Below are 20,711 nucleotides of genomic sequence, written 5' to 3' on the forward strand. Positions count from 1 at the left end.
ATGTACCAATACTTAATGAATAAAAAAAAGAAATGCTTTTGATCACAAAAAAGTACTGAGAATCATAACTCAGTATGTATTATCTAACAAAATTCTATATGTTTCTGAGTCCTGTATGAGACCTTAACACAGTGTTACTGTAATATTTTAAAAAATATTACTGAAGATTTGTGAATTCAGCATATCTGGCACTAAAGTATATACAGTAATTAGGAGATGTCCAGGAAGTTTAAGATATGATCCTTAAACTTAAATAAGAAGGGTAAATGATACTTATATACCACTCAGTCTGTTCCAGACACTATCCGAAGTGCCTTGTAATCAAGCTAGGAAGTCCAAATGAACATTCCTCCAATAATGATAAGCATGGTAAATAATATAAATTTGATGTGATTTTTTTTTCCAACACAGATTGTAAGCTCCACAGTTCAGATGAGGCAGAACATTAGCAGGCCCTGGAGTAGCCATGCAGTGATGGGCAGAAGGACAAGATATAAGATAGTGATAACAGTAAGAAATACTTTAGTATATTACCCAGATAATCTAAGACTGTTACAAAGTAAAGCAGAAAAGTTCTTTGTAAAAGGCAATAAGTGTGATGGATATATTAAAGTATTTTAAAATACCTTTGGAACCAAAAGCTAGGGTAGAATTGATTTTCTAACAGGTCATATAAAAATACTCATATGTAAATGGTGTAAATTAAGTTTAAAAAACATAATTAATATAAGGTCCTGTCAGACTAATGTAGAGCTTATTCAGGGGAGTCAACAATACTATCTGTGTATATTCCATGGATAGAAAAAACTGGTAAAAAATTTCCAAAGCTAGTAAAATTATTCATTTATGCATATACAATCTATATATATCATTTACACATATATATTAGCCCCATTTATATGTAATGTATTTAAATATAGTGGAACCTTCCTATAACACTATGCACTGTTAGAAAACCATATGCTTCTAGTCCATAAATTTATTTTAGAAGTGAATTCAAGGTTCCACTGCTTCACAATCACCTACACAAACTGCTATTAGGACCTCTTTCCTCCCTTCTGGCTAACTTCACATCAAAAATATTTATAGCATGCTTATTAAGGATGGCTCTGGGGCAGACATAGGCCCAATAGGTTTCAGGTTATCAGAGTAGACTCAGAGGTATTTATTTAGTATTTTAAAAATTCATCATAGCTACAGGAAAAACAACTCAGACAGAGACCATACCCTATGGACACTGAGTCTGCACATTATTCATGCTGAAATGGAATAAACTTTAAAAAAATTTAGGAGCATATCTCTTTTATTTTTTTTCCCACTACTAAGACCTATAGGAAAAATTCTATAATTGGTTCATTGTTTTTTACTAGTTTTTCAGTTAGACGTGGGCAATTACTTAGAACACTAAGAATGTGGGAATCAATTGGCATTCAAGTCTTTATCGGTGACATGTAATAGGAAAAACAATTAGCAAGTTTATGAGTAACATTTTTTGTTTACAGTTGGAGCCAGTGCTAAGTTTAGTTTTGATTACAAGTAGGTACTTACACTTGAAAAATGTGAATACCTTTAATATGTTTTATTTTGTATATGCCTGCTCTATTTCAGGCTGAGAAACTACTGTCAAATATGTATAAGAATGGAGAGCAGAAACAAAAAAGCACAAGTAATGAACAGACAACTGGATTCAAGTGTGTAAGCACAGACACATGTGTATTCATTTTAGTATTAAGTTACTCACTTTCTTTGTTTTAGAACAAACTGGAAGGATTATTTGTGAATATGAACTCCCAGTTTATAGTATCAAATAATTTCCTAAATGAGAAGATGGAACTCACTGAGAAGTTCCACTCACCTCCTTGGCTATAGTGGTGATGAAGGCGGGTGGTCTAGCAGTGGCAATGAGGGAGAGGGCATGCCTTGCAGATCGGGCAGAGTCAGCTGCAGGGCTCAGAGGCAGCCCCATTGTGATGCTAAACAGGGATCAGAAAAAAGAAGCATTAGAAATATAGACTGAAAAGATTAGGCACAGCTTATAATGTCAGTTCAAGGTCAATGGGAGCACTCAAACAGTTAGAATATAATGGACTTGTAACAATGAGCAGTGATTAGGAGTCAGGGTGTTCTGGCATCAAATACAAAATCGAATAATTAACCGTGAAGATTGAAAACAGTATGTGCATCTGTCGAAAGTGTTAAAAATGCCTTGTTAACAAATTATCAAGAACTAGTACTGAATACATATTGCAGAGCTCAAAAAAAGGCAAGTACAAATATCATGCTGGGTATTTCAAATTTTGTCCTAAAAAAGTTAAAGTTAATAATCTGTTTATAAGGTCATATTAAGAGATTGTATTTAAGGCTGTATAAATGAAAGGAAGCAAAATCCATTCCTATCCATAAAATTATCAAGAGAACTGAGAATGACAAAATTAGTTCTAGTTTATATTATTATTTTTACTTTGAAATATCCTCAGTATTGCTGGTTTATTCCACTTAGTACTTTTAGAACCAATCGGCTAATCAACAGTTTTCCTGATATTGAATATTTATGTAAAAATTAACTGATACTAATTTTCTTTGTATAAAGAATAGACTGCATGATACTGCCCAGGCTTTTTGTAAGACTATATACACAATGAAATAAATCTTTCCAAACTGTGAAAATACAAGGGTGCTGAAGGGATAGTGATGATGCACTAATGGTCCACCTCTGATACATAAAAATGACAGTTTTATTTCTAAGCCTATTTTATATTATACATAAACCACCATGAAAAGAATTAATACTTTTAATTAAATGCATGTGTTTGCATATTAACTGTACACATGTGGTTTTGTTATTCAGTATGGATCCAGTTATAGTTTCTGTAGCTAAATAATTTTTATATTTATTTAAATTTTTATATTTAAAATTTTTATATTTAAATATTGAGGTACATTCAGATTTACCCTACTCCAATTAAATATAGTTGCTTCATATGTAAACTGGATTATGTTTACTAAAAATTCTCAAAATGTTTAAAAGTATCTCTATAATTGATCTGTAAATCATTATTTTAACTTTTAGCTGAATGACAAAGGCATTCTCACCATTGTTAAAGGAGGTAAACTGATTATAGAAGGTTCTGCTTATAACTTTTTGTGACTGTTACATTATTTAACTCTTTGATAATATATAACTGTCTTTTTTCCAAATTGAGGGTATATACAAAGCAGGTACTCAGTAGAGGAGCAGGGAACCTTCCTTTGATGTTCACCAACAAAAAGAAGTATGAGCAAAGAGAATAAACACATATTGAACAATAAATGAATACAATGCAAGTCCCTCTATGGAAAAGCCTCATGCCCTTGGGTCCCAGCAGTGGCTGGAAAGAGGTGTGCAGTAGGATGGACAGATAGCAGATTTTTTTTTGGATTAATCTTTGATATTGCAAATTTAGCAAAGGAAATATTTACTATGTGATACTGCTGGGTCTGGATTGCTTAATAATTATTGTAAAATTTAGATCACATAGCCTTATTTTAGATCAAGTTGTTAAAAACTCAAGAGCTAATTTAGCAATGATGTTTCCTCAATTTGGATGAATAGGGGTTGAAGATATTGAAAGGCTGAAACAAACCAAAATGATATGTTGAGTAATTCTGAGCAAACCTAAATCAAATCAAATTTTATAATATCAATAAAATCACATATTGTTGGAGCTGAAATGGATTTCGCAGGCAACATCCCTGACAAGGAGTCAGCTAGGAAAAAAGGATGTCTATCTTCTGAGCAGCTCATGATACATTTGGAAGGCATGACGAGGGGGGGGGGGGGAGAGAAAGCTGGACACAGAACCTAAGATATAGAATTGAAACCAGGATTTCCTGTGCTATTTCATGGTCTCTTTTATGTGCCCCAGAACAATCCTAGAGGTGAATGAGAAAAGCATTTTGCAAATGAAAAATCAGGTGTAGAGAAGTTATATGAGAACTAAGGCAGTAGTATACTGTGGTCTTCCCTCATTTGTGTTTTTGCTTTCCAGGGTTCCCAAAAATATTACACAGAAAATTCCAGAAACAAGATTTTAAACTGCATGCTATTCTGAGCAGCTTGATGAAATCTCACACTGTCTTGTTCCACCTTGCCCAGGATGTGAAGCATCTCTGTCCGGAGTATCCACACAGTGTATGCTACTTCCTATTAGTAGCCATGTGGGCTATCAGGCTGTTGTTATACATTAGTGTTCATATTCAAATAACCCTTATGTAGTAGCCTAGTGGTAGGTAACAATGCCTACATTATTCACCTCACCCTGTCTCTATACAAGCATTGTATCATCTCACATCACCACAAAGAGTCCAGTACAATGATATATTTTGAGAGAGCCCAATTGATAGAACTTTTATTGTAGTATTATTCTATTTTATTATCTGTTATTTTGTTTCGTTTTGTTTTTTGGGGTACTGGGGATCAAACTCAGGACCCTGCGCTTGCAAGGCAGACACAGTACCTCTGAGCTAAATCCCCAGCCCCTTATTATCTGTTATTTTTAATCTCCTACTGTACCTAACTTCTCAATTATACTTTATCATTGGTATACATGAATAAGAAAAAAATAGCATAAATAGGGTTTGCTACTATCCATGGTTTCAAGCATCCACTGAAGTTCCTGGAACATACCCCTGCAGATAAGGGGGTATGTGTTATGTCTTTCAGCATATTTAACCTTCAGAGAAAATTAATAAATTGGTGACATAAGTAAATTCTGCAGCTTTATATGAATGGCTAGATTGCATCCCTGAGAGAGGTTTCTAGTGGCATGTTGTAGTAGTCAGACTTAAGTTGTTCTATTCAATATCAATAGTGGATTGGATAAAGATACAGGAGGTAGTGATATCAACTGGTATGGAAATAAAGTAAGAGAGAACAACCATATTAAGTAATAGAATTGAGAGCCATAAAATCTTCAAAAAGATCAAATTCACCTAAACAAGAAGTCTTATGTTTGGGTACAAAAATGACCAACTTTACAGATGAGATAGGCAATACCTTACTAATCTGAACTTTGTGAAATGCTGAGGGGTGCAAGTAAAATATAAATATGTATGCTAGTGATAAAGCTGCCCAAAGAGCAAGATAAATATAACATCATGGAAGGGTTACTGCTGAAGTACCTCATGGCTCTAGGTACCTGTCCTTCTTATGGATGGACTACTCCCTAGGTGCTTAAAAGACAGGGTTTGGCTTCTGCCGGACAAAGTTACATTTTCCTGGAGTCCAGAGAAGTCCAGTCCACCCTAAGTTGTGTGCTACTGGGGGTTCCTGCAATTGGAAACTAGATTCCCACTCACATTAGCAGGATCCCAGCAAACTCACTGCCCAGCTCTAAGTCCTCACTCTACAGGGAGGAGAAATGTTTAGTGAGAAGAGGAGAAAGAAAAAGGAGGGAGGGGGAAACAGAGAGAGAAAGATTGAGCAAACGAGCACCCTTTATTATAGGTACAATAGATGTTTCTTCTGAACAAAGATGTCTATCACAAACAGTAGTGAAGTAAAGGAAAATGAAGCAGATCAATGGCTTCAAATGAAAGGCCTAGCCATACATCATCCTTCTCCTATCTCAGCAGAAGACTTTATGGATTTGGGAGAAATGGCAAACTTCTTATGGTAAGGAAAATAGTAAAAGTTTGGTGCTAGGTGTCAAAATCTGGAAAAGAAGCTGCAGAGCAATGTAGAAATGAGGCAAAGATATGAAAACCTATTGCCCACTGAGTTCAGTGGAAGCTGGAAAATTATGTGTACATTTGAGTGACTCCCTCTAGCATCATCTGGCAGTCTCAACACAAGATTAGAAAATGTAGACAGATCTGCTCTGAGGTCAGGGCTCCACAGTGAGCTGGAGGGCATCAACAGTGCAAAAGTGGGAGGCCTGTGAGTGTGAGAGCTGTGAGGCTGGCAACACATACTAAGCTCATCATTAGAACAGTCTTCCAACCTCATCAACTGTATTTTATGGCTACCCTTTTTAGAAAGCTCCAGTGGTTCCCTACTATTTCTAAGAAAAATTCTAACTCTTTGGGTTGAGATTTGAAAAATCCTAAACTTCAAGGCCCTTTATAATCTAGATTCATTAATTTTCTGCTCAATCTTTTCAACATGAATGCTCCTGAGGCTAGGCTAATTTCAAGGCTGATCCCTAAAATCTGTTCTTTTATTTACTCTGGGAGTTTGCTAATGCAGTTCCTCTAACTCTTTTCACATTGGCACACTTGCCTCCCTCGCCTACATTCAATTCTTGTCTTTCCTCCATGGCATTCTGTAATTGTTCTAGCACTCAATCATCTTCTATTGAAATAAAAACAATCAACAACAAAACCCATTCATTTTACAACTTTAGTACTGAATCCTATTCTGCTGGGACTTATGAATTAGTTTTGCATTATGAACTCTGTCCAGTGCTTAGTGATCATGCCTTCTAATCCTACATATCCCCCTAATGTGCCTAGGACAGCCATTGGATACAGTGGTAGCTTAGGAATTATGCACTAAATGAAGTTAGCTGGCAAATTCAGCAGGAGGAGAGAAAAAATCACTTAAGCCAGTTATTGGACTGAATTGACCTGGCAATGAAGTCAAAGTAATTGATCTGGTAGTCCCAACAGACAAAGTCTAATTCTACATGTAGTAATCTTTAAAGTCGACTGTGCGTGATTATGTGTGTGATATGTTTTAATGTGGGATTCTACCTGAATGATAAAAGATCATACTATGAGAGATTTGAACGGATTATACTGTGAGAGATGAGAGATCTGATTCTGGAATCTGTATGTAGACGCTGAACTCACTCTTCTGATTTAGCTTACGTGGCTATTATGCAGATCATTCATTTTACCATCTTATAGGATAGGCCTATGCTTTCAGTCTTTATTCTAAAAAGTCGGACATGACAGGCTCTATATTTTACTAAGCATTTCACTGTACACATCCAATATGAAATACCAGAGATGACAGACATTATAAATAAAAGACATGAATAGAAAAATAGTCCACTTAGGCTGAGCTCACTCTTCACATGACTGCTCATTAATCCTGTTCTAAGGCTTGCTCCATCGCAATAAAAGCATTTTAAAAGTTACATGTAAGAACACTTTTGTTAAATGTCGCCATCTAAAATTGTGAGTCTTCACTCTCTGTCAAATGAAAGAATACTATAAGAGAATATTCAGGGGGAAAACAACCTATGTCTGTAAATCTTGGTCAACAGTAAAAGGGCATTGAAAATAGACCCATCAAAAACAAAGAAGACTAATGTAATTTTGAAAATACATTTTATTGGCTACAGACAGTCCCATCACTGGGACAAAATACCCAACACCTACAACTTACAAGAGGAGAGGTTTATTTTAGCTCGTGATTTTAGTCCACGGGTGGCTACCCCTCAGGCAGAAATGCCATGGTGCAAGAGCATGGTGGAGGATACTCAACCCTTGGAAGAGGCTGTTCCACCCATGGGAGACAGGAAGTGCAGAAACGGGGGGGGGGGGACCAGGGACAAGAATATAACCTTATAGGTCATGTTCCCCGTGGTCCACCTCCAACTAGGCCCTACCTTCTAATGTAAGTCAGCTACAGTCCCCCCATGATTCAGTCACCTTCTAAACACAAGAGACACTGGGGGACATTTGAGATCTAAACCATAACATGTACGCTTAATTACATAGTATCTGAGGTTTTTATCTTACCCCTTCCTGGTAAAACAGGTGTGTCAGTATGTGTCCTCAATTTAATAAGAAATCTTTAATTTCTCTTTGTCTGATTGGACCTTAATTTCCTAACTCACAGGTTGCATTCATTTCCTAAATCCAAAGGTAGAAATTCTTCTTCCACCAAATGCACATTTTTTAGACCTATTCCCTATATGCTACATGGACACTATTTACAATGAATACAAACTATACTAACAAGGGTTGCTTAATTGAATTCCTCAGATTATACATTTTCTATTATAAATAAATTTAAGGAGAACAGGAAGAATAGCCTGTATACAGAATCCTACAGCATGTAGATATGTAAGATATGCTCCTTTCTTCCCACCCCTCAAATTAAAAAAATACAGTTGAGATTTGAAATAAAATGTCAAATCTTTTTGTTTAACTCTATACAGTTCTAAAAGAATCTTTCTAATGTATGGCACTTATCTGTATGTTATTAAAGTATGTGTGATTTCCAGCAACTACTGTATATGCTTCTCCCTTAACGTCTGGAGAGCTGTGATGATCCCCTAAAAGCAATAGGAGTTCCATAATTCACTAATGTCCTTAAGCAGTGGCAGTTCATGATGAGAAAACTGGCTCCCTCAGCAGCTGGGCCAGTACTGCTTCACTGTTCTCTTTCAGAATAAGGGCCCTGCACTATGCACTAGGCAAATGGAACAAAAAAAATCACAAACTCCAATGAAGATAAATACAAGTTTACCTTTCCAAGTGTGCAAGGGGTTTTCTCCACATTTATAAAGTAGTATTTTCTACTGTTTCTAATGTTTTACCAATGTGTAGTTACACAGGTCTAATGAATTTTGGATTTATAAGAATGATAACATGTTTTTATTTTTCTCACAGTTAGCTGGGGATTGCACAATCCATAACTGAGAGGAAGTTCAGCCTCAATTTTCTATTAAATAGTCCATCATGCCCATCCTCATTCATCTAAAAAAATTCCCACATAAGATGGTACATATGATCATTTGCCGTACAAAGGGTGGCATAAGAACATGGCATAAGAGCAACAAAATGTGAGTTGGGAGACCTAAGTGATAGCCTTAGATCTTAGAAAGTAAGTGCTGTGTCACCTCAAACACATTGCCCAATCTCTCTAAACCTTCTTTGTACTCAACAGCATATTGAAGGCAATGGATCAGATGCTGTGGAAGATGATTTGTGCCTCTAAAATTCCATGACTACATTAAAAGTTTATTGCATGCAAATCACGTGCTAGGTTTTATAAATTCTTAAGAATGAATACATACTACAGGGCCTAAACATTCAAAGAGTTTATTGATATTTAAATACAGCTTTTATTTTTAGAAGGTACAAAATCTTTGATGAAAACAATTTCATTAAATATATTAAAAAATCTGAATGCACTTTGAAAATTCTGATTTGACTACTTTTATGTCCTCTGAATAAGTTGTTTTTAATTCTGGAGACGTTAAGATTTTGAATGTAAGAAGCACAATGTTAGAAGCACTGGCTTTCAGAGTCAGCTAGACCTGGGTTTAGATCCTGTATTTTTCCACAAACTACAATGTTATTGTGGACAAGAGATAGCTTCTCTTCCAGATGCACTTCTCATCTGCAAAATGGGGTTAATCACTCCTATTTTCTTGAGCTTCTGTGTATCTAGATGAGCACATTGTCACTTGTACACCGCAGGGCAGCAAGCATTTGGTAAGAGGCCTCTATTGAGAACCTCTGTCTCATACTGCTAGGTAATTGTTAAGGGCTGAAAGCAAACAAAAAACTCCCTGTAACATTCTGTTTCTATAGTAAAAGTTTGAAGCAATCCTTGTCTAACTCTATTCTATTCTCTAGAAATAAATGGGAAGGAAATCATTAGTGTTAAGTGGGAGCAGCCCAGTTTAAGTGTTGGGGGGGGGTGTTAATGAATCACGTTAATTAAAAACAATTATTTACTTCTCATTCACCATCAGCTAAAGGTACTACTCACCCTGGCTTGGACATGACTGCACTTTCCCACCTCTGTCCCTTTGCATGTCCTTGCTCTGGCCTTCCTTCCCTCATAATCACTCAAAGAAAAAATACAAATAGGACTCTTCTTTGCTTACCTTCTAGTTACCCAGCTATGATTCATCCCATCAGGCCCCAAACGCCTTCCTATCCCCTTTGTGTCATGGTTGTCTTTAGACAGAACTTATCTTTTTCTGTTCCTTTGTTTAATTTTACTTCATAACTAACATCATCCTTTTCTCATATTAGTTGCTCAAAAGTGCTTGCTTAATAAATATAGTTTAAAATTTGGCAAAATATCTGAAAACAGTAGAAAACAACCATTGTTATTGTGATATTAAATATAAAATTGTATGTGTATCTCTGTTTTTTTTAGATCTCTGAGCAGTCATCCTTGACAGGGGATGTAGGTACATGGGAGAGAGGCAAAAAGTAACTGTTATTATTTGTATTCTCCAGAACAAGGCCTAAGCTAGCTGGCCCTCCCCAAGACCCATCCTCTTAAACTCACAAGAATGGGAATAAACCACCTATGGTGGGGTTTTTTTGTTTGTTTTTTGCTTTTTCAGTAAACGTGAACTGAAATTTTAAAAAGTACTAGCCCAGCATAAAAGCTTCTTCATGCAGCAAGCTTAACATCGCAGACAGGAGCGAGGCAGCTGAGCAGGGTTATTGTGTACACAGTAAATCAGGCACAACAAAGGGCAGCGTAGCAGGGTAAGATGCATGCTTAACCCTCTGCACATGCCACTGCTCCATCTCTCCCCACCTCGGTCCTCAGCAGCTTCCGCTACTGTGTCATGGGTGTAACAGGCATTTTCAATCTAAATCCTGTTATAGATTAATAAGCAAACATTTTCTCGCTTATTATGCAATTTATCATGATGAAAATTACATTGGACTCCTCAAGGCTACATGCTGATACATTCATTTATTCAGAGCTACATATAGAAAGTCATACTAATCTTCATGACAGAAAGGATGTAATAGCAAGATTTAAATTACCGACTGAAAACTACAGTATTTATGTCTGTGGGCATACTACATGTAGTTTACTACATTAAGTGAATCTTTATTTTGCTGATACAAGTGTAATGTAATTTTATTTAAAAACAATAGAACTATAAGTGGCAAAATTAAAATTAAATAAAAACCTATCACTTCTCCAAGGTAACAAAACATAATATACACTATTGAAATTATTTTTAGATTAGATCTGAAAATAAGCTATATAGTTAGGTCAAAGCAAAATTTGGGACAATCAAAAATTTTAGAGAGTGCTCAAGATAAACCAGACAAGCTGTGGTAATAGCAGCAGCACTGTGGTCTCACTGGAGGGCACACGTGGCAGCTGCAGTCAGGGGAGGCCAAAGGTTGAAAATGTGCTTTGGAGATTTGTATAAAGGCCACCTGCCTTGCACTCTTGGCACAAATTCATGGGTTCACATTTTCTTCTAATCATTATAGCCAGGTAGGAACCATCCTGCCTCTCATATCCAGAAACTAACCCAACCACCATGCTCCAAACTGCTCATTCTAGAAATGGGACAGTACTCGATCTTTTGAGAATTAGGACCATAGCAATGACATTACCACGGACACTACCACCACAAGGTGACATCCATTTAACCTCTTAAAATGTGCTCTTCTAAGAACTTTGCAGATATAAATTTGTTTAATATTAATCTTAAGAAACAGATACTTTAGCCCCAAGCATACAGCTAGAGAAACACAGAGATAAAGGTCAAGACGCAGGATGGTATAAAAGGAGGTAAGAGTGGAGGCTGCTGCCTAGGATTGAAACGAACACCCTCCTACCAATCAATTTTGGGGCACAGACAAGGAATGCCCAGTCTGTAGGCAAAGCCACAACTTCCCACTTAGCCCTTAGTTGCTTCTCTGGTCTCAGCTACCTAAGTGCAGAGCAGTCAGCAAAAAGACCACAGCCCTGAAGCATGCTGGAGGCCGAGGAAACTGTGAGGTATGAGAATGACAACTGTGAAGAAAAAAGCACAGAATTCTTGTTTTTAAAAAAGTTAACAATAACAAAATGTCATTCATTGGGAAAATCAGAGTTGGTCACATTTTCATAAAGGAAGACATGATGGGACAGTTAAAAAGTTTTTATCATTTCATACCCTTCAATGACTATATGCTAACAACAAAAACTTGTGAGGAGGATGAGGAGAAAATGGAACTCTCAGACATTACTGGTGGCATGTGAAATGTGAAATGGTGTGTCACTGTGAAGATAGTTTGACTGCTCCTCAATAAGTTAGACATCATTTACCATATGACCCAGTTATCTCTCTTTAGACAGAAATGAAAACAGGTTGTCAAATATTTATACATGGGTGTTCACAGTAGCTCCATTCACAAAAACCAAAAGGTAGAGATAACCTACATTATTATCAAAATAAAGAACATGCAGTATAACCAAAGCATGGCATGTTAGCTATTAGAAGAAATAAAGCAATGATATGGATGTACTATGTAAACATCATGTAACAAAAGCACACAGTCACAAAAGACCACAGGTTGCATGATTCCATGTATGTGAAATATCCAGAATAGGCAAATTCACAGACAGAAAGCAAATTAATAGTTCCCAGGGCTGGTTGCAAGCAGAATGGACAAAGATTGCTTAATGGATATGGGGTATCTATTTGAGGTGATCTCAGTTGGAAATTAGGTAATAGTGGTGGTTGTGCAATATTGTGAGTGTATTTAATGCCACTGAATTACATATGTACTTAAGAGAGGTATAACAGTAAATTTCTTATGCATTACATAAAAAAACAAAACTCTCCTAGGTATCAGGAGACTGATTTCTTAAACCAACTCTAATCTCTGGCTCTATTACCACCAGCAGCTCTGTCATTCCCTATCATGTCTAACCAGTTGGTTGCCATGTGTATTCTCACTTATTTCATTTTAGCAACATCCTCTGCTTCTCCTCTTCCATTACTCTCTCATCACTGCTTCCCTGGCTCACTGAAACCTTGTGACTGGTCTTTTACTGTAAGCAACTGAAACCTCAATAAAGTTGATTTAAAAATTAATACAAGTGTGGAGTAGTACTTTCTCAAACTATTTGGCCAGGTTTCAATCAGTAAAATATTTCTGATGTTAGCTAGCAGTATCTCCAGATACAATACACACAATTTGAAAACAGTGTACTCACTATTAGTATGTAAACACACTATTCACTGGGTGAGAGCTAAATCTCAATTATGTCAAATTACAGAACACTTCTTTTCCATTTTTCCTAACCAAAATTTCATATAATGAGATGATGTCTATTTTTTGTTTATGAAACATAAATTTATGAAAGCTAATCAATGACCTCCAACAAAAAGAGGGAGGGAAGGAAGGAAGGAAGGAGGATAGAGAGAGAGAGAAGAGTAACTGATAACAAACTAAATTCACTGGAAATCACATACTTGGCAAGCTGTTTCTCAGCATCAGCACAAAGTTCAAGAAGCCCCATCAGAACAGCGGACACATCCATGTAAGGCTCCCAAACTGTGAATCCTCGCCCAATCAGGTCAATGGCTGTTCTCCGGATAGTGCTGTGTGGAGGAAGTTTGGGACTTGGCGGCTGTAGCAGAAGAAATGTCAAAGCCTTGCCTAAAATTGCAAAACAGAACACCAAACAGTAAAGCACACTTTTGTGAGTTTCTGAAGCATACTTCCAAAATACAATTTACATTTCTTTATTTTTTAAAATAAATTTTATTTTACTGTATTCCATTCCCCCCCTGAAGCCCCCCATTTCTTTAAAACTATAAAAGATTGGGCTGGGGATTCAGCTCAGTGGTTCTGCCGCTTGCTCCGCAAGCTCAAGGACCCAAGTTCGATCCCCAGTACCAAAAACAAAAACAAAAACAAAAAACAAACTATAAAAGATCTTGTGTTTATTATTTGTTCAGCAATGTACTTTCAAGAGAAAAGTTAAGACTACAAATATTTTATGGCATATTCTAAAGTGTTTAATTACATAATAAATCTATGTAAGTTATCTTCGAATCCTATCAATGATCCTAAATTGCAAACAATGTGCCTTCCCTCTCAGAATTCTATAAAATGGAGTGGAGATAACAGGGCATGGTGGCATGTGCCTATAGTCCCAGGTACTATGAAGACTGAGGTGGAAGGATCCCAGCCCAGGAGAACAAACCCAGTATGGGCAACATAGTGTAACTGTCTCAAAAAAAAAAAAAAGAGAATTTCAAATAATCTAATATTTCTTAACTTTCCTTCTGCATTTTACACAGTTCCAATGAAAGCAGTTCTCATTAGTAATACTTCTCATGATAGGCAACATTGGGTTGAGGGATAGAGAAGACAGGGTGTGTAGTGTTAAAAAGTCGCCCTTCCTAGCAATTTATGTTCTTCCACATTCTGCTGTATGTACTGATACATTGCAAAGATGCCAAATATGTGGTAATTTCTTCCTACAAGATGGTTAAACAAATTTTTAAGAATACAACTTCTAAATCTGATGCAGTGATCTAGGTTTTAATTAACATATATTTTTATGTTGAAGATTATGTTCACAGCTTGTATATGCCTTTCAAAAGGCATTTTGACCTTCAAAAAAGAAAAACACAAGGGATTATGAAAAGCAAGGCTGGACACGGTGGCACAAGCCTGTAATCCCAGCACTCAGAAGGCTGAGGCAGGTGAATCTCCATGAGTTGAAGGCCTGCCTGGGCTACATAGTGAGTTCAAGGCCAGCCTGACCTACATAGCAAGACTCTGTCTCAAAAAACCAAAACCAAAACCAAACAAAAAAGCAAGTTGTAATTTCAAAGAAGTTTTTTTAAAAAAATTTTTGAGGGAAAGACAAAACAGTTCATACTAAGAAAGGGAACCACAGTCTTCAGGTTTAACAAAGGGAGTTTACCATCTTCCTAACTTGTAAGGGAGTGTCTTAGGAAGCTATTCATGGAGCCTCAGTTTCTTTCTCTATAAAATGCCGATAGCAGCCATCTCTCATGAAAAGTCCCAGTGTGAAGTGGATTTATGCCTGTGGAGTGCATAGCCACGTATCCAGCAGGAAGAGTGCCCAGAAGATGGCAAGCAGTGCTCATGGGTAATAGGCTGAATTTGTCTGTTTTTCCAAATTAAGAACATGACATATAATATAGTGTAATATATCCAACAAACAAAAGTATTTAGTTATTTGTATCCTGTCATCAACTGTGACGTGAGAATGAACTGAAACACAGGTGAAGAAAAGTGAAAGGTAAGGTAAAGCCCAGAGACAGGACACAGTCTATAAACTGGTGGTTCTGATTTGCTTCTCAGTCATAGAACCCTTTAAGAATCTGTTGGAGGCTTACACAGTATGGCCGGCGACATTAGCTAGCGCTCGCTCTACTCTCTCTAATGGGAAAGCATCAGACTACAACAGACTGAACTGTATCTGCCTCTATTTCCAAACAGACTCACGTTCAACTTTCGCTCAAACAAAAAAGCCGGGAAAATTTTATTAATCCTTTTTTAAAAAAAAAGTTAATATAAAATTATAGCAAAAAAAGGAACCTGAACTTTATAGCAACACAGCTGGAACAATCCGCAGAGGCGGCGGCAGGGCGGAAGAAGAGATTTAATTTAGTTGATTTTCTGTGGTTGTTGGTTGTTCGCTAGTCTCACGGTGATGGAAGCTGCACATTTTTTCGAAGGGACGGAGAAGCTGATGGAGGTTTGGTTCTCTCGTCAGCAACCCGACGCCAGCCAGGGATCTGGGGATCTTTGCACTATCCCGAGATCTGAGTGGGATGTACTTTTGAAGGATGTGCAATGTTCAATCATAAGTGTGACAAAAACCGACAAGCAGGAAGTTTATGTACTCAGTGAGAGTAGCATGTTTGTCTCCAAGAGACGTTTCATTTTGAAGACATGTGGTACCACCCTCTTACTGAAAGCACTGGTTCCCCTGTTGAAGCTTGCTAGGGATTACAGTGGGTTTGACTCGATTCAAAGCTTCTTTTATTCTCGTAAGAATTTCATGAAGCCTTCTCACCAAGGGTACCCACACCGAAATTTCCAGGAAGAAAGAGAGTTTCTTAATGCAGTTTTCCCAAATGGAGCAGCATATTGTATGGGACGTATGAATTCTGACTGTTGGTACTTGTATACTTTGGATTTCCCAGAGAGTCGAGTAATCAGTCAGCCAGATCAGACCCTGGAAATTCTGATAAGCGAGTTTGACCCAGGAGTTATGGACCAGTTCTACATGAAAGATGAAGTTACTGCAAAGGATGTCACTCTTGAGAGTGGAATTTGTGACCTGATACCAGGTTCTGTCATTGATGCCACACTGTTCAATCCTTCTGGGTATTCAATGAATGGAATGAAATCGGATGGAACTTATTGGACTATTCACATCACTCCAGAAGCAGAGTTTTCTTTTGTTAGCTTTGAAACAAACTTAAGTCAGACCACCTATGATGACCTGATCAGGAAAGTTGTGGAAGTCTTCAAGCCAGGAAAATTTGTGACCACCTTGTTTGTTAATCAGAGTTCTAAATGTCGTACAGTGCTTTCTTCACCCCAGAAGATTGAAGGCTTTAAACATCTTGATTGCCAGAGTGCTATGTTCAGTGATTACAATTTTGTTTTTACCAGTTTTTCTAAGAAGCAGCAGCAACAGCAGAGTTGATTAAGAAAAATGAAGAAAAAATGCAAAAAGAGAACACACATAGAAGGTGGTGGCTGCTTTCTAGATGTTGATACCAGGGGCTATGCTTTCCATAACCACCACCTTGTAGTTGCAGAAAGCCCTAGATGTAATGATAGTGTAATCATTTTGAAGTGTATGCATTATTATATCAAGGAGTTAGATATCTTGCATGAAAGCTCGCTTCTGTGTTTAGGTATTCTATGCCACTCTTGCTGTGAAATTGAAGTGCATGTAGAAAAATTTTACTGTATGAAACTTTACAACACTAGTGAAAATAATTCAATTTGGTTCATGCACAGTGTAATATTTCTGCAGGTATCGTCCAAGATTCCCCACAGACAAGGCTTTTGTCCTCATTGGGTGTTGGCCTCAGCCTAATAATCTGGGACTGTTCTATTAAATTGCTGCCAGGATTTTACATCCAGTTACCTCCACTTTCTAGAATATATTCTTTAGTAATATTATTGAAACCAATTTCTACTTCATAAAAATGTTTTTGCAACAGCGATTAAAGTTTTTCTTCCATGAGTCAAAAAAAAAAAGAATCTGTTGGAAACCAACAATCTTTTCCCTAGGAAACTAAAGGTATACACATATCCACAAAATTCTGGAGAAAAGTCTCAAGGAAGCCATGTCCTTAGAGTAACAACCCCCGCACTGACTAAAAAGGTACATAGAAAGCAAGTTCCCAGCACTCTGGGAAGCTGAGTAGGATCATAAGTTTTTGCCCAGCTTGAGCAACTTTTTTTTTTTAAGTTCTTTTATTGGTACATTTTAGGTATACAATTTGTTTACACTTATCATTGGGTGTTTGTACCTGTACATGATGTATCTTGGTTCTTATTTTTTCCCCATTACCTGTGCACCCTTCACCCCCTCCACCCTTCCCTATTTACACAGACATCATTTCCATTTTTTTTTCTTTTCTCATAGTTTTTCCTCTCCCTCCTTTCCTTTCCCCTTCCCCTCCCTTCACCCCTTTGTCTTTGGACCTTTTTTCCTATTTCAAATTATCAATTATTCATTTTAATCATTTTAACCCTTGTTTACACTATCAGTTTCTCACACTAGTGAAACTATTCGGTATTTACACATGGGTGTAAATATTTATTTCACTTAAGAGTATGGCCTCGATATGTATCCATTTAGCTATAAATGACTCTAGTTTTTTGTTCTTTATCAGCCTGAGCAGCTTAATGGTTTAGTGAGACCCTGTCTTAATATTAAAAAGTTTTTTAAAAGGGTTGGGGGATGTTGCTCAGTGAGAAGGTCCTGTGTTTCATCCCCAGTACCACCACCAATACCATAACAAAGAAATACATACATAAAGTCTTGAGAAAACACCCTGAAATTCATACTCTGTATGTGTATTTATAAACTTTCATTCTCATATTTAACCATGAAATATATATAAAGCTCCAAATTTTTCTTTTAAATCATAAAATTTAATAAACTCCTTTTTAAAAAACTGATCCACTGATCACTATTTTCTGCCAGCACTCACATGTTCCTCATCAAATATTCTTAAATATGAGGATTTCTGTACATTTCCATTTTCTCAGTAGTCTATCAGCTCCTTAAGGGTAGGAGCTATGTGTCATATAACTGTATACGCTATGGACCTAAAATAGAAAACAGAAATGCCTTTACTGCATGCACATTTCTAATGCAGTTCCCTGCACTAGTTTGTCAGAATGATGTTACAAAATGTCCAAGAAATCTACCAATTTCCTTTTTATTTGCCAGGAAGTTGTAAGAGCTGCTGAAAAACACCAACTTGCTGTTCTCTGCAGATCTCCTGAGGCACCAGTAGCAATGGCTTCCAATCTAAGCGATAGGGCTCCCTGGAGGTGGATTCTTAGTAAGTAATATGGCAAAAGGGAAGTAAAGTTTCTTAAGTACATTGCTTTATAGCATTTCAATCATCATTTTCCTTCACTGCACTCTACCATTTCAGTATTCATTACAGGTAGGAGCATTCTGGTGATGCTAGGAACCTTGCAGGTTTCTAAGGGCCTTCCGAGGTAGGAACTCTAGAGGCAGCGTTCTCACTACTCTGACAGTTTTTTCCCTGAAAGTGAAAATAAACAGTAAGTGGCTGACTTCTTGGTACTTCCCATCACTGTTCTGATGAAATGGGAAAGGTGGCCTACGGGATGTGATCATTTGGCCTTTGATGAAACAACAGAGAAACAGAAATCAACAAGGGTTCTCCAGAGGCCCCCAGAGTGCCTGCTGCTCCCCCACACAGCATGACCCATGACTTGCTGTGAGGATGGTGGCTCCACAGGAAACACAGGGTCTCTGGAGCACTGTCGCCCTTGCTTTAAATCACTTTCTACTTCTCTCAATGATCTCATAAGTAAAATTCTACTACAGCATCTCTCCTTCTTTAGTTCAAGTTATAGTCTCCAGATAACATAAAGCAAAGATCCGAACCATTCTGGCAGGGCAGCTTTTACAACTCTGGCAGGCCATGTGGAGGGTGTCAAAAGGAAAAGTGAGAAAAATAGACAACTTCACATACAGGTTTTAAACCTACTAGTAAGAGCATGCTTGTTTTCTTTCCAATTAGCTGTTTTGGAATATAAAGACATACAAATGTTAAAATTCCACAACTTTCTCTTGACAACTTATTCCAAGTGAAACACATAAATAACAAGGTACAAGGATTTTTTAGGTTAATTTTTTTTATTTATAGCTGTGCTAATAGGATGTGTATGACTTTACTGCTACCAGCAATAACAATGATATTCCGAAGGAACAATTGAGGATGGCTAACATTTCATATACTGCTTCTTCATCAGATATTCTTTCAAGTGACTAAGCCTCTAAACAAAGGCTGTATGATAACAAAAAAAAGGGATACACATCTTTCTCAACTTATTTTGTATTCTCTCATTTAGGGTTTTTTTTTTTTTTTTTTTTGGTACCAGGGATCGAACTCAGGTCCTTGCGCTTGCAAGGCAAGCGACAGAACCACCGAGCTAAATCCCCGGCCCTCATTTAGGGTTTTCTAACTTACAGCTTCATATAACATAGACATTCTGCAAGGTGGATCAAAGTAATGCAAAATCTAAACTAAAGATAAGAATGTCATCTTCTACTGATAGAAAAATTCTTATGACAAAATGTTATCTCTATTTTCCTTAAACCTTTGGCACCTACTAAAAGTTGTGTGTGTGTGCACACATGGGTGCACGCAGGTGCATGCGTGTCTCTCTATGTGCATGTGTATTATTTTTGTTTTGGGTGCTGGAGACTGAACCCAGGGCCTCATGTGTGCTAAGCACAAGCTCTACCACTGAGCTATATTGTGACCCCAAAAGGTATATTTTATTTTTTTGTATCTTTTTATTGGTACATTTTAGGTGTACAATATAATGACATTCATCACTGGAGATATGCACCTTTACATACTCTCTTGGTTCTTATTTTTTTCCCCCTTCCCCTGCCCTCCCTTCAACCCCTTCATCCCTCCCTATTGAAAGTCTCTAATTTAAAGGATAACAATTAGAACAAATGAGCTAAGCACAGTGGTACACACCTGTAATCTCAACTACTTAGGAGGCTGAGGCAGGAAGATCAAAAGTTCAAGGCCAGCCTCGGCAACTTGGCAAGACCCTATCACAAAATAAAAAATAAAGAGGGGCTGGACATGGACACATGCCTGTAACCACAGCACTCTGGGATGCAGAGGCAAGAGGATTAAAAGTTCAGGCCCAGCCTGGGCAGCTTAGTGACCCTGTGAAACCCTGTCTCAAAATAAACATTTCAAAGAACAATCTGGGCATGTAGCTCAGTGCAAGAGTCCTGGGTTCAATCCATATTACTGCAAAGAAAAAAAAAGAAAGAAAGCAAATGAAAATGAACTCAGAGATAGTAGAAATACACAGAGAAGAGGGGAAGAAAGAGATACTCTATAGTTAATCCTGGGGAAAAAAAGAAAAAAATAATGCATGCATGAAACAAGAACAGGATGCTGTTAAAAAGGAGCATTCAGAAAACCATAAAGACCTCTCAAAATTAAAAAAAAAAATGAGCCAAGTGACAGCTCAATAAAGAGTTGGAAGATATAATTAGGAAATCTTCCAGAAAAGAGGAAGAAGAGGTAAGAGAAGGAGAAGAATTAGAAGAGGAGGAAGGGGAAGAGGAAGAAGCAGAAAAGAGGGGAGGAGGAGAGACTCTGGGAGGAAAACTGTACATGAAGAAAAGGTAATAGCATTCCACATGGGACCGCTGTGACTTGCATGTACATAGGGAAAATAATATAAACACCAGCCTCCAT

The 20,711-nt window shown here is 37.2% G+C and overlaps 2 protein-coding genes across 4 annotated transcripts in view; one reads left to right on the forward strand and one right to left on the reverse strand.

Annotated features, from left to right (window-relative positions):
- Wdr7 (WD repeat domain 7) overlaps window positions 1-20,711 on the reverse strand; it is a 391,751-nt gene that overhangs the window by 89,803 nt on the left and 281,237 nt on the right. For all 3 annotated transcript variants that reach the window (XM_013077256.3, XM_004858390.4, XM_004858389.4), the window contains 2 exons: window positions 13,176-13,362; window positions 1,856-1,973 (listed from right to left, as the gene is read on the reverse strand). In XM_013077256.3, the coding sequence (XP_012932710.1) occupies window positions 1,856-1,973; window positions 13,176-13,362 (305 nt within the window). The remainder of the gene's footprint in view (window positions 1-1,855; window positions 1,974-13,175; window positions 13,363-20,711) is intronic.
- LOC101711473 (S-adenosylmethionine decarboxylase proenzyme 1) lies at window positions 15,331-16,535 on the forward strand. Its single transcript, XM_004858388.3, has one exon. It carries the CDS (start codon window positions 15,398-15,400, stop codon window positions 16,400-16,402), a length of 1,005 nt encoding a protein of 334 aa, XP_004858445.1. The 5' UTR covers window positions 15,331-15,397; the 3' UTR covers window positions 16,403-16,535.

The sequence above is a fragment of the Heterocephalus glaber genome, unplaced genomic scaffold (assembly GCF_053883595.1).
Source record: "Heterocephalus glaber isolate CG9 unplaced genomic scaffold, H.glaber_assembly_v1.0 deba00000331, whole genome shotgun sequence".
Classification (NCBI taxonomy): Eukaryota; Metazoa; Chordata; class Mammalia; order Rodentia; family Bathyergidae; genus Heterocephalus; species Heterocephalus glaber.

Coding starts and splice junctions, on each gene's coding strand:
- LOC101711473 (XM_004858388.3), top strand. CDS start 15,398: ATGGAAGCTGCACATTTTTTCGAAGGGACGGAGAAGCTGATGGAGGTT.